Source organism: Scyliorhinus torazame, chromosome 24 (genome assembly GCF_047496885.1).
Source record: "Scyliorhinus torazame isolate Kashiwa2021f chromosome 24, sScyTor2.1, whole genome shotgun sequence".
Taxonomy (NCBI): domain Eukaryota; kingdom Metazoa; phylum Chordata; class Chondrichthyes; order Carcharhiniformes; family Scyliorhinidae; genus Scyliorhinus; species Scyliorhinus torazame.
Window position 1 is genome coordinate 26,431,072 of NC_092730.1, and position 14,486 is coordinate 26,445,557.

General features: G+C 59.1%; 1 protein-coding gene across 1 annotated transcript in view; it reads right to left on the bottom strand.

The window, feature by feature from the left end:
• Positions 1-1,171: 1,171 nt before the first annotated feature.
• The window catches only part of naaladl1 (N-acetylated alpha-linked acidic dipeptidase like 1), a 244,534-nt gene continuing 231,219 nt past the window's right edge, over positions 1,172-14,486 (bottom strand). Inside the window, 4 exon segments of the mRNA XM_072489482.1 lie at positions 1,172-1,351; positions 1,354-1,442; positions 5,529-5,621; positions 8,363-8,450. Coding sequence (XP_072345583.1) covers positions 1,275-1,351; positions 1,354-1,442; positions 5,529-5,621; positions 8,363-8,450 — 347 coding nt within the window. The 3' untranslated portion in view covers positions 1,172-1,274.

The window sequence follows — 14,486 nt, forward strand, 5'->3', positions numbered from 1 at the left end:
GGGGGGCAGGGTTTATTGGGGGGGGGCAGGGTTTATGGGTGGGGGGGGGCAGGGTTTATTGGGGGGGGCAGGGTTTATTGGTGGGGGGGCAGGGTTTATTGGTGGGGGCAGGGTTTATTGGTGGGGGGGTGGGGGGCAGGGTTTATTGGTGGGGGGGCAGGGTTTATTGGTGGGGGGGCAGGGTTTATTGGTGGGGGGTGGGGGGCAGGGTTTATTGGTGGGGGGGTGGGGGGCAGGGTTTATTGGTGGGGGGGCAGGGTTTATTGGTGGGGGGCAGGGTTTATTGGTGGGGGGGTTTATTGGGGGGGCAGGGTTTATTGGGGGGGTGGGGGGCAGGGTTTATTGGGGGCAGGGTTTATTGGGGGGGTGGGGGGCAGGGTTTATTGGTGGGGGTGGGGGGTCAGGGTTTATTGGTGGGGGGTCAGGGTTTATTGGTGGGGGGGGTGGGGGGTCAGGGTTTATTGGTGGGGGGCAGGGGTTTATTGGTGGGAGTGGGGGGGGCAGGGTTTATTGGTGGGGGGTGGGGGGCAGGGTTTATTGGTGGGAGTGGGGGGGGCAGGGTTTATTGGTGGGGGGTGGGGGGCAGGGTTTATTGGTGGGGGGGGCAGGGTTTATTGGTGGGGGGGGGCAGGGTTTATTGGTGGGGGGGCAGGGTTTATTGGTGGGGGGGCAGGGTTTATTGGTGGGGGGGCAGGGTTTATTGGTGGGGGGTGGGGGGCAGGGTTTATTGGTGGGGGGTGGGGGGCAGGGTTTATTGGTGGGGGGGGGCAGGGTTTATTGGTGGGGGGGCAGGGTTTATTGGTGGGGGGTGGGGGGCAGGGTTTATTGGTGGGGGGGCAGGGTTTATTGGTGGGGGGGGCAGGGTTTATTGGTGGGGGGGGCATGGGTTTATTGGTGGGGGTGGGGGGCAGGGTTTATTGGTGGGGGGGCAGGGTTTATTGGTGGGGGGGCAGGGTTTATTGGGGGGGGCAGGGTTTATTGGTGGGGGGGGCAGGGTTTATTGGTGGGGGGGGCAGGGTTTATTGGTGGGGGGGGGGCAGGGTTTATGGTGGGGGGGGCAGGGTTTATTGGTGGGGGGGGCAGGGTTTATTGGGGAGGATGGAACAACACGTCAATGCCTCCCTGAGGAGGGAGGATTTGTTAACAGATACAGACACAAGGAAACTCGACAAGCCGTCATCCTTTTATTGCAGTTACTTGGTTCCAGTGAGAGTTTGCCGGGAGGGTTCCTGGACTCCGCCAAGTGGCTCCCTCGCTTGCCCCTCGCCCTCCCGCTAGATCACGGCCTCCAAGGTCGACGCCGCGCCCTCCAATGTGTGGGTGATAATCGTCAGGTGCTTCTGAACATTATCCAGGAATCTCCCCCCGTGGCACGCAGGAAGGCATCAGCCAGTCCTGGGAATGTCCTCACGGCCGAACTTTTCGAGGCGTAGAGCACGTGTCTGAAAAAGGGAATAAACAAAACCCTCATGAGTGGAGGAAGCGAACGAACTGATCACTGACTGAGTGTATCGGGGCATAGACTTAGTGTAATGGGGGTGTAGACTCGGTGTAACGGGGTATAGACTGTAATGGGGTGTAGACTGGGTGTAATGGAGTGTAGGCTGGGTGTAATTGGGTGTAGGCTGGGTGTAATGGGTATAGACTGGGTGTAATGGAGTGTAGGCTGGGTGTAATGGAGTGTAGGCTGGATGTAATGGGTGTAGACTGGGTGTAATGGAGTGTAGGCTGGGTGTAATGGAGTGTAGGCTGGGTGTAATGGAGTGTAGACTGGGTGTAATGGAGTGTAGGCTGGGTGTAATGGGTGTAGACTGGGTGTAATGGAGTGTAGACTGGGTGTAATGGAGTGTAGACTGGGTGTAATGGAGTGTAGGCTGGTTGTAATGGGGTGTAGGCTGGGTGTAATGGGTGTAGACTGGGTGTAATGGAGTGTAGACTGGGTGTAGTGGAGTGTAGACTGGGTGTAATGGAGTGTAGGCTGGGTGTAATGGGGTGTAATGGAGTGTAGACTGGGAGTAATGAGGTGTAGGCTGGGTGTAATGGGGTGTAGGCTGGGTGTAATGGAGTGTAGACTGGGTGTAATGGGGTGTAGGCTGGGTGTAATGAGGTGTAGGCTGGGTGTAATGGGGTATAGGCTGGGTGTAATGGGGTGTAGGCTGGGTGTAACGGGGTATAGATTGTAATGGGGTGTAGGCTGGGTGTAATGGAGTGTAGACTGGGTGTAATGGGGTGTAGGCTGGGTGTAATGAGGTGTAGGCTGGGTGTAATGGGGTATAGGCTGGGTGTAATGGGGTATAGGCTGGGTGTAATGGGGTGTAGGCTGGTGTAACGGGGTATAGATTGTAATGGGGTGTAGGCTGGGTGTAATGGGTGTAGACTGGGTGTAATGGAGTGTAGGCTGGGTGTAATGGAGTGTAGACTGGGTGTAATGGAGTGTAGACTGGGTGTAATGGAGTGTAGACTGGGTGTAATGGAGTGTAGGCTGGGTGTAATGGAGTGTAGGCTGGGTGTAATGGAGTGTAGGCTGGGTGTAATGGGTGTAGACTGGGTGTAATGGAGTGTAGACTGGGTGTAGTGGAGTGTAGACTGGGTGTAATGGAGTGTAGGCTGGGTGTAATGGAGTGTAGGCTGGGTGTAATGGAGTGTAGGCTGGGTGTAATGGGGTGTAATGGAGTGTAGACTGGGAGTAATGAGGTGTAGGCTGGGTGTAATGGGGTGTAGACTGGGTGTAATGGGGTGTAGGCTGGGTGTAATGGGGTGTAGGCTGGGTGTAATGGGGTGTAAACTGGGTGTAATGGGGTGTAGGCTGGGTGTAATGGGGTGTAGGCTGGGTGTAATGGGGTGTAGACTGGGTGTAATGAGGTGTAGGCTGGGTGTAATGAGTGTAGGCTGGGTGTAATGGGGTGTAGGCTGGGTTTAATGGGGTGTAGGCTGGGTGTAATGGAGTGTAGGCTGGGTGTAATGGAGTGTAGGCTGGGTGTAATTGGAGTGTAGGCTGGGTGTAATTGGAGTGTAGGCTGGGTGTAATGGGATGTAGGCTGGGTGTAATGGGGTGTAGGCTGGGTGTAATGGAGTGTAGACTGGGTGTAATGGAGTGTAGACTGGGTGTAATGGGGTGTAGGCTGGGTGTCATGGGGTGTAGGCTGGGTGTCATGGGGTGTAGGCTGGGTGTAACGGGGTATGGACTGAGTGTAACGGGGTATGGACTGAGTGTAACGGGGTATGGACTGAGTGTAACGGGGTATGGACTGAGTGCAACGGGGTATGGACTGAGTGCAACGGGGTATGGACTGAGTGCAACGGGGTATGGACTGAGTGCAACGGGGTATGGACTGAGTGCAACGGGGTATAGACTGAGTGCAACGGGGTATGGACTGAGTGCAACGGGGTATGGACTGAGTGCAACGGGGTATGGACTGAGTGCAACGGGGTATGGACTGAGTGCAACGGGGTATGGACTGAGTGCAACGGGGTATGGACTGAGTGCAACGGGGTATGGACTGAGTGCAACGGGGTATGGACTGAGTGCAACGGGGTATGGACTGAGTGCAACGGGGTATGGACTGAGTGCAACGGGGTATGGACTGAGTGCAACGGGGTATGGACTGAGTGCAACGGGGTATGGACTGAGTGCAACGGGGTATGGACTGAGTGCAACGGGGTATGGACTGAGTGCAACGGGGTATGGACTGAGTGCAACGGGGTATGGACTGAGTGCAACGGGGTATGGACTGAGTGCAACGGGGTATGGACTGAGTGCAACGGGGTATGGACTGAGTGCAACGGGGTATGGACTGAGTGCAACGGGGTATGGACTGAGTGCAACGGGGTATGGACTGAGTGCAACGGGGTATGGACTGAGTGCAACGGGGTATGGACTGAGTGCAACGGGGTATGGACTGAGTGCAACGGGGTATGGACTGAGTGCAACGGGGTATGGACTGAGTGCAACGGGGTATGGACTGAGTGCAACGGTAGACTGAGTGTAACGGGGTATAGACAATAATGGTATAGACTGAGTGCAACGGGGTATAGACTGAGTGCAACGGGTATAGACTGAGTGCAACGGGGTATAGACTGAGTGCAACGGGGTATAGACTGAGTGCAACGGGGTATAGACTGAGTGTAACGGTAGACTGAGTGCAACGGGGTATAGACTGAGTGCAACGGGGTATAGATTGAGTGCAACGGGGTATAGACTGGGTGCAACGGGGTATAGACTGGATGCAACGGTGTGTAGGCTGGATGTAACGGGGTGTAGACTGGATGTAACGGGGTGTAGACTGGATGTAACGGGGTGTAGACTGGATGTAACGGGGTGTAGGTTGGGTGTAACAGGGTGTAATGAAACAGGAGAGAGAGTGAAGGATAGAGAGAATGAGTGAAGGACAGCAAGAGAGAAGGACAGAGAGAGTTGAGTGAAGGACAGAGAGAGTGAGTGAAGGACAGAGAGAGTGAGTGAAGGACAGAGAGAGAGTGAGTGAAGGACAGAGAGAGAGTGAGTGAAGGACAGAGAGAGAGTGAGTGAAGGACAGAGAGAGAGTGAGTGAAGGACAGAGAGAGAGTGAGTGAAGGACAGAGAGAGAGTGAGTGAAGGACAGAGAGAGAGTGAGTGAAGGACAGAGAGAGAGAGAGTGAAGATAGAGGAAGAGAGACTGAAGGACACCCAGGTATTGCCCTCTTCCAGACCCTTCCATCAGGCAGAAGGTACAGACGAATAAAGACATAGGACCAGTTTCTTCCCCACAGCTACCAGACTCCTCAACGACTCCCCCTTGGACTGATCTGTTCCCTGTAAGAACACTATTCGCCACGCCCTATGCTGCTCTTGTTTGGCCCCTTGTTCCGCACTGTAACCAATCACTGTCGATGTACCATTTGTCAATGTTCTCTGTTGATTATTCTTTTGTCTACTATGGACGTACTGTGTACGTCCCTCGGCCGCAGAAAAACACTTTTCACTGAATTCGGTACATGTGACAATAAATATCAATCAATCAACCGAGAGAGAGTGATAAGTGTGTGTGAGGGACATTGTGAAAGAGGGTGACTGAGATAGAGGCAGCAACAGAGAGATTTGGGGAGTTAGTGTCCTAGTGGTCATGTCACTGGGCGAGAATCCAGAGACCCCTTGGCTAATGTTCTGGGGACGGGGACGCGGGTTCAAATCCCACCCCGGCAGCTGGTGGAAGTTAAATCCAATGAATAAAATCTGGAATTATGAAGCTCGGTCTCGGTAACGGCGACCGTGACAACGATCATCGATTGTCGTAAAAAAATAATCCCGTCTGGTTTCTGCCGTCCTTACCCCGGTCTGGCCTACATGTGACTCCAGACCCACCCCACACACACACAGCAATAAGGCCGGCTCTGAAATGGACCGAGTGAGACACTGAGTTCAAGGGGCAATTGGGGATGGCCATCAAATGCTGGGTCTTGTGCGGAGAGGGAGGCGCAATAGGACACGGCCGGGTCACGCGGGGTTATTGGTGAGGGACACCGCCGGTCATCGATGGGGGCAGACTTACCGATAGTACAGCTTCTCCGGGAAGGCCAGTGGGTCGAGGAAAGATCGCTCCAGCAGCATCAGCTGATCGTTGACCATCCGCAGTTCGATTGGGCTGAGTTACAGAGAGAGAGAGAGAGCAGTGAAGACACCGTCAGCAGGAGCGCAGAAACGCGACACTCAACCGCACACAACCTGCATTGCTCTAGCACCTGACCCACCCGGCAGATGTCCCAAAGCGTTTCGCAGCCAATCGACGACTTTTTGGAATCGTGTTAATGCGGCAGCCACGGCATACTCCCACCAATACCCAAGTGATAATGTTGCAGATAGATGCACTTTTTTAGTTTTTGTGGTAACTTGAGACCACAAAGAAGGTAGGCGATGTGTTTATAAGAAGGAACTTCTTTACGTAAATAAATGATGAAGATTAACCACAGTAATAAATGTGAAAACAGGAGCAGTAGTAAAACAGGTCTGACAGCAACAGCCTGCCCAAAGCTCGCACATGCTTACAATCCTCAACAGACACTAATAAAACAATTACATGGGAGAAAGGCTTCTGAGAACACTCTGTACTCAAGGGCAGCACGGTGGCGCAGTGGTTAGCACTGCTGCCTCACAGCGCCGAGATCCCAGGTTCGATCCTGACCCCGGGTGGAGATTGTACATTCCGTGTCTGCGTGGGTTTCGCCCCCACACAACCCAAAGATGTGCAGGGTGGGTGGATTGGCCACGCTAAACTGCCCCTTAATTGGAAAACAATGAATTGGGGACTCTAAATTTACAATAGAAAATAGGAAGAACACGTTGTTCTCAAAATAGCACTCTGGTAAGGAACCTCGTTTAAATCCCAGTCGGACCCTTGTTTTCCTTTTTAATTCCTGTCTTGCTGGCTGCTTCAATATTGCAGAGTTTGGGTTTAAACCGCAGACTTTGGTTTTAACCTGAAGCACATGTGGGCCGTATGCCTGGACTGTATGCACAACAATATACTTCACTGTACCTCTGTACACGTGACAATAAATCTAAAATCTACGGTGTCATTTGAACTGTCCCAGGACTCCCTTTGATGCAGTGTGCTATGTGGTAGGGTCCCGTGATGCCACCCTGATGGACTTGGTTAGCAGCCAGTCAACGCTTCTGGATTTCTGGGATTTATCCACTTTTTTAACTTGATTGGCCGAGTCCCTCAGAAGGTTCCGGAACCCACAGGCAAGCTCTATTTTGTAGGGTTTAAGTTTCAGTCCTGTGAAAACCTAGGCAAGAAGCAGGTTTAAAGCACGCTCTCCCTATCAGATCCCGCCCCCCCCGCCCGCCGCCCCCCCGCCCGCCGCCCCGCCCCCGCCCCGCCCCGCGCCCGCCCCCCCCCGCCGCCCCCCCGCCCCCGCGCCCGCCCGCCCCCGCCCCACCCCAACGGCTCTGCAATTTCATCTCTTACTTCCCACAGAATCCTTGGATATATCCCGTCAGGCCCGGGGGGCTTGTCTATCCTCAAGTTTTTCAGAATGCCCAACACATCTTCCTAACACGTATTTCCTCGAGCTTACCAATCTGTTTCACACTGTCCTCTCCAACAATATCGCCCCTCTCATTTGTAAATACAGAAGAAAAGTACTCGTTCAAGACCTCTTAACTCATACTTTATCATCTCTAACCGCAGGAAGTCGTACAGGTCAACCCCCGGTGGCGATGCCGACCGCCACTCCAGTAAAATTCACCGCCGTGCAACCAGAGAGGCGAAGACCAATACATCGGCCTTCCTCCTCTCCATGAGCTCCGGCTTTTCTGAAACCCCAAATATCGCCCCAGCAAAGGGTCCGGGTCCACTCCCTCCTCCACTATCCTGGCTTAAGACCGCGAACACTCGCCCAGAATCTTCCCAATTTTGCACAACGCCAAAACATGTGCGCATGATTCGCTGGCCCCCGCCCACGCCTCTCACACTCATCTGCTACCCCCTGAAAGAACCCACTCATTCTCGCCCGAGTCCTGTGCACCACCTTAAACTGTATCAGGCTCATCCTTGCACAACAGGAGGTCCCGTTTACCCTACGCAGTGCCTCACTCCACACTCCCCAACTGATCTCCATTCCCAACTCCGCTTCCCATTTCTCCTTGATCTTCACCACCCGCTCGCCTCCCTGCTCCCCCACCGTGTGTCTGTCTTGTGTGTGTCTGGGTGGAGGATGGGACAGGGTTTGGGAAACATTTAGATGAACAGACCGTTGTTCTATTATTACCATAACTCTTCTCTTGTTATGAATAAGCAGTTTTTAAATGTTTTATTTACAAACCTCGTGTCTGTTAGAAATTGGAGCAGTCGAGGATCAAGGACCTCAAATTATTGGCTAATTCACTTATGTTGGGACTCCGGGGCCTGTGGGACTGGAATTGACTGTGCACTTGTCCGGGGGTATCGTAACACTCTCAAATAGTTATTTGGACTGAGCGATAAACATTGGGCCCCGGACAAAAGGAAGAACCCTACCCCAACCCCAACGCCCCTGCAACAACGTCAGAGAGGGCCCTCTGGTAGTGCGGCACTCCCTCAGTTCTGCATTGGTGTTGATAGGGTCGGCCCAGACCCATGTGCTCAAGTCTCCGGATTCTCAGATCAGATCGGCCATGATCTAATTAAGTGGTGGAGCAGACTCAATGGACTGAATGGCCTCATTCTGCTCCTATGACTGAAGTTGGCACATCCCCTATGAAAGAGCATGGTGCACTGACAGACCGACAATCCAGGGGGGCCGTTACGGGTTTACAGAGAGCCACTGTCAAAATAACATGGTCGATGAGGTAGGTTCGGAGGTCATTCACAACTAGGGGAGTCAGAGGTCAAAGGGCACTCACCTTGCTCTCGGGCCCTGCATCTCAGATATTCGAGCGTGGAGCCCGTCAGCTGCTTGCCTCAACTTAGTCACCGCAGAATGTAGAGGAACTGGAAAAGATCAGAGACACCCCGAGATCAGAGACACTCCGAGATCAGAGACACCCCGAAATCAGAGACACCCCGAAATCAGAGACACCCCGAGATCAGAGTCACCCCGAGATCAGAGTCACCCCGAGATCAGCCCGAGATCAGAGACAACCCGAGATCAGAGACACCCCGAGATCAGAGACACCCCGAGATCAGAGACACCCCGAAATCAGAGACACCCCGAGATCAGAGTCACCCCGAGATCAGAGACACCCCGAGATCAGCCCGAGATCAGAGACAACCCGAGATCAGAGACACCCCGAGATCAGAGACACTCCGAGATCAGAGACACCCCGAAATCAGAGACACCCCGAGATCAGAGTCACCCCGAGATCAGAGACACCCCGAGATCAGCCCGAGATCAGAGACACCCCGAGATCAGAGACACCCCGAGATCAGAGACACCCCGAGATCAGAGACACTCCGAGATCAGAGACACTCCGAGATCAGAGACACTCCGAGATCAGAGTCACCCCGAGATCAGAGTCACCCCGAGATCAGAGTCACCCCGAGATCAGAGACACCCCGAGATCAGCCCGAGATCAGAGACACCCCGAGATCAGAGACACTCCGAGATCAGAGACACCCCGAGATCAGAGACACCCCGAGATCAGAGACACCCCGAGATCAGCCCGAGATCAGAGACACCCCGAGATCAGAGACACCCCGAGATCAGAGACACCCCGAGATCAGGGACACCCCGAGATCAGAGACACTCCGAGATCAGAGTCACCCCGAGATCAGAGACACCCCGAGATCAAAGACACCCCGAAATCAGAGACACCCCGAGATCAGAGTCACCCCGAGATCAGAGACACCCCGAGATCAGCCCGAGATCAGAGATAACCCGAGATCAGAGACACCCCGAGATCAGAGACACTCCGAGATCAGAGACACCCCGAAATCAGAGACACCCCGAGATCAGAGTCACCCCGAGATCAGAGACACCCCGAGATCAGCCCGAGATCAGAGACAACCCGAGATCAGAGACACCCCGAGATCAGAGACACCCCGAGATCAGCCCGAGATCAGAGACAACCCGAGATCAGAGACACCCCGAGATCAGCCCGAGATCAGAGACAACCCGAGATCAGAGACACCCCGAGATAAGAGACACCCCGAGATGAGAGACATCCCGAGATCAGAGACACCCCGAGATCAGAGACAACCCGAGATCAGAGACACCCCGAGATCAGCCCGAGATCAGAGACAACCCGAGATCAGAGACACCCCGAGATCAGGGACATCCCGAGATCAGAGACAACCCGAGATCAGAGACACCCCGAGATCAGCCCGAGATCAGAGACAACCCGAGATCAGAGACACCCCGAGATCAGGGACATCCCGAGATCAGGAACACCCCGAGATCAGGGACACCCCGAGATCAGGGACAACCCGAGATCAGGAACACCCCGAGATCAGGGACACCCCGAGATCAGGGACAACCCGAGATCAGAGACACCCCGAGATCAGGGACACCCCGAGATCAGGAACACTCCGAGATCAGAGACACCCCGAGATCAGGGACACCCCGAGATCAGGGACACCCCGAGATCAGGGACACCCCGAGATCAGAGACACCCCGAGATCAGGGACACCCCGAGATCAGGAACACCCCGAGATCAGGGACACCCCGAGATCAGGGACACCCCGAGATCAGAGACACCCCGAGATCAGGGACACCCCGAGATCAGGGACACCCCGAGATCAGAGACACCCCGAGATCAGGGACACCCCGAGATCAGGGACACCCCGAGATCAGGGACACCCCGAGATCAGAGACACCCCGAGATCAGAGACACCCCGAGATCAGAGACACCCCGAGATCACAGACACCCCGAGATCAGAGACACGCTGAGGTGGCTATGTGTGGGGCACAATGGGAGGATGGGGTGGGGTGTCAGTGGGTGGATGGAGAGGGTGCTGTGTGGGGGGGGGGGGTCAGTGGGTGGATGGAGAGGGTGCTGTGTGGGGGGGGGGTCAGTGGGTGGATGGAGAGGGGGCTGTGTGGGGGGTCAGTGGGTGGATGGAGAGGGGGCTGTGTGGGGGGTCAGTGGGTGGATGGAGAGGGGGCTGTGTGGGGGGCAGTGGGTGGATGGAGTGGGGGCTGTGTGGGGGGGGGAGTGGGTGGATGGAGAGGGGGCTGTGTGGGGGGCAGTGGGTGGATGGAGAGGGGGCTGTGTGTGGGGGGGGGAGTGGATGGAGAGGGGGCTGTGTGGGGGTCAGTGGGTGGATGGGGAGGGGGCTGTGTGGGGGGTCAGTGGGTGGATGGAGAGGGGGCTGTGTGGGGGGGGAGTGGGTGGCTGGTGAGGGGGCTGTGTGGGGGGGGGATGGGTGGATGGGGAGGGGAATGTGTGGGGGGTCAGTGGGTGGATGGAGAGGGGGCTGTGTGTGGGGGGGGGAGTGGATGGAGAGGGGGCTGTGGGGGTCAGTGGGTGGATGGGGAGGGGGCTGTGTGGGGGGTCAGTGGGTGGATGGGGAGGGGGCTGTGTGGGGGGTCAGTGGGTGGATGGAGAGGGGGCTGTGTGGGGGGGGAGTGGGTGGCTGGTGAGGGGGCTGTGTGGGGGGGGGAATGGGTGGATGGGGAGGGGAATGTGTGGGGGGTCAGTGGGTGGATGGAGAGGGGGCTGTGTGTGGGGGGGAGTGGGTGGATGGGGAGGGGGCTGTGGGGGGGGAGTGGGTGGATGGGGAGGGGGCTGTGGGGGGGGAGTGGGTGGATGGGGAGGGGGCTGTGTGGGGGGGGAGTGGGTGGATGGGGAGGAGGCTGTGGGGGGGGAGTGGGTGGATGGAGAAGGGGCTGTGGGGGGTCAGTGGGTGGATGGGGAGGGAGCTGTGTGGGGGGGGGTGGGTGGATGGGGAGGAGGCTGTGGGGGGGAGTGGGTGGATGGGGAGGGGGCTGTGTGGGGGTCAGTGGGTGGATGGAGAGGTGGCTGTGTGGGGGGTCAGTGGGTGGATGGAGAGGGGGCTGTGTGGGGGGTCAGTGGGCGGATGGGGAGGGGGATGTGGGGGGGCAGTGGGTGGATGAGGAGGGGGATGTGTGGGGGGGGCAGTGGGTGGATGGGGAGGGGGCTGTATGGGGGGGGAGTGGGTGGATGGGGAGGGGGATGTGTGGGGGGGAGTGGGTGGATGGGGATGTGTGGGGGGCAGGGGGTGGATGGGGAGGGGGCTGTATGGGGGAGTGGGTGGATGGGGAGGGGGATGTGTGGGGGGTCAGTGGGTGGATGGGGATGGGGATGTGTGGGGGGCAGGGGGTGGATGGAGAGGGGTGTGTGGGGGTCAGTGGGTGGATGGAGAGGGGGCTGTGTGGGGGGTCAGTGGGTGGATGGAGAGGGGTCTGTGTGGGGGGTCGGTGCGTTGATGGGGAGGGGGCTGTGTAGGGGGGAGTGGGTGGCTGGTGAGGGGATGTGTGGGGGGTCAGTGGGTGGATGGAGAGGGGGCTGTGTGGGGGGTCAGTGGGCGGATGGAGAGGGGGCTGTGTGGGGGGTGGAGTGGGTGGATGGAGAGGGGGCTGTGTGGGGGGTCGGTGGGTTGATGGGAGGGGGCTGTGTGGGGGGGGATTGGGTGGATGGGGAGGGGACTGTGGGGGGTCAGTGGGTGGATGGGGAGGGGGCTGTGTGGGGGGGCAGGGGGTGGATGGAGAGGGGGCTGTGTGGGGGGGATTGGGTGGATGGGGAGGGGGCTGTGTGGGGGGGGATTGGGTGGATGGGGAGGGGGCTGTGGGGGGTCAGTGGGTGGATGGGGAGGGGCTGTGTGGGGGGTCAGTGGATAGATGGGGAGGGGCTGTGTGGGAGGGGAGTGGGTGGATGGAGAGGGGGCTGTGGAGGGGGAGTGGGTGGCTGGTGAGGGGGCTGTGGGGGGGGGAGTGGGTGGCTGGTGAAGGGGCTGTGTGGGGGGGTCAGTGGGTGGATGGGGAGGGGGCTGTGGGGGGGGGGGGAGTGGGTGGATGGGGAACGGGCTGTGTGGGGGGTCAGTGGGTGGATGGAGAGGGGGCTGTGTGGGGGGGTCAGTGGGTGGATGGAGAGGGGGCTGTGTGGGGGGTCAGTGAGTGGATGGGGAGGGGGCTGTGGGGGGGGAGTGGGTGGATGGAGAGGGGGCTGTGGGGGGGTCAGTGGGTGGATGGAGAGGGGGCTGTGTGGGGGGTCAGTGGGTGGATGGGGAGGGGGCTGTGTGTGGGGGGGAGTGGGTGGATGGAGAGGGGGCTGTGTGGGGGGGGAGTGGGTGGATGGGGAGGGGGCTGTGTGGGGGGGGATTGGGTGGATGGAGAGGGGGCTCCGTGGGGGGGGGGGAGTGCGTGGATGGAGAGGGGGCTGTGTGGAGGGGGGAGTGGGTGGATGGGGAGGGGGCTGTGTGGGGGCAGTGGGTGGATGGGGAGGGGGCTGTGTGGGGGGCAGTGGGTGGATGGGGAGGGGGCTGTGTGGGGGGTCAGTGGGTGGATGGAGAGGGGGCTGTGTGGGGGGGTCAGTGGGTGGATGGAGAGGGGGCTGTGTGGGGGGTCAGTGGGTGGATGGGGAGGGGGCTGTGGGGGGGGAGTGGGTGGATGGAGAGGGGGCTGTTGGGGGGGTCAGTGGGTGGATGGAGAGGGGGCTGTGTGGGGGGTCAGTGGGTGGATGGGGAGGGGGCTGTGTGTGGGGGGGAGTGGGTGGATGGAGTGGGTGGATGGAGAGGGGGCTGTGTGGGGGGGGGGGAGTGGGTGGATGGAGAGGGGGCTCTGTGGGGGGGGAGTGCGTGGATGGAGAGGGGGCTGTGTGGGGGGTCAGTGGGTGGATGGGGAGGGGGCTGTGTGTGGGGGGGAGTGGGTGGATGGAGAGGGGGCTGTGTGGGGGGGGAGTGGGTGGATGGAGAGGGGGCTGTGTGGGGGGGGGAGTGGGTGGATGGGGAGGGGGCTGTGTGGGGGGGAGTGGCTGGATGGGGAGGGGCTGTGTGGGGGGGGTCAGTGGGTGGATGGGGAGGGGGCTGTGGGGGGGGAGTGGGTGGATGGGGAGGGGGCTGTGTGGGGGGGTCAGTGGGTGGATGGGAGGGAGCTTTGTGGGGGGGGAGTGGGTGGATGGAGAGGGGGCTGTGTGGGGGGTCAGTGGGTGGATGGGGAGGGGGCTGTGTGGAGGGGTCAGTGGGTGGATGGGGAGGGGGCTGTGTAGGGGGTGGGAGTGGGTGGATGGGTAGGGGGCTGTGTGGGTGGGGGAGTGGGTGCCTGGTGAGGGGGCTGTGTGGGGGGGGGAGTGGGTGGATGGAGAGGGGGCTGTGTGGGTGGGGGGAGTGGTTGGATGGGGAGGGGGCTGTGTGTGGGGGGGAGTGAGTGGATGGGGAGGGGGCTGTGTGGGGGGGGAGTGGGTGGATGGGGAGGGGGCTGTGTGGGTGGGGGGAGTGGTTGGATGGGGAGGGGGCTGTGTGTGGGGGGGAGTGAGTGGATGGGGAGGGGGCTGTGTGTAGGGGCGGAGTGGGTGCCTGGTGAGGGGGCTGTGTGGAGGGGGAGTGGGTGGATGGAGAGGGGGCTGTGTGGGGGGGGGGAGTGGGTGGATGGAGAGGGGGCTGTGTGGGGGGGGAGTGGGTGGATGGAGAGGGGGCTGTGTGAGGGGTCGGTGGGTGGATGGAGAGGGGGCTGTGTGGGGGGGAGTGGGTGGATGGAGAGGGGCTGTGTGGGGGGTCAGTGGGTGGATGGGGAGGGGGCTGTGTAGGGGCGGAGTGGGTGCCTGGTGAGGGGGCTGTGTGGGGGGGGGAGTGGGTGGATGGAGGGGGGGCTGTGTGGGGGATCAGTGGGTGGGTGGGGAGGGGGCTGTGTGGGGGTCAGTGGGTGGATGGAGAGGTGGCTGTATGGGGGGGGAGTGGGTGGATGGGGAGGGGGATGTGTGGGGGGTCAGTGGGCGGATGGGGAGGGGGATGTGTGGGGGGTCAGTGGGTGGATGGGGAGGGGGCTGTATGGGGGGGGAGTGGGTGGATGGGGAGGGGGATGTGCGGGGGGGAGTGGGTGGATGGGGATGTGTGGGGGGTCAGTGGGTGGAT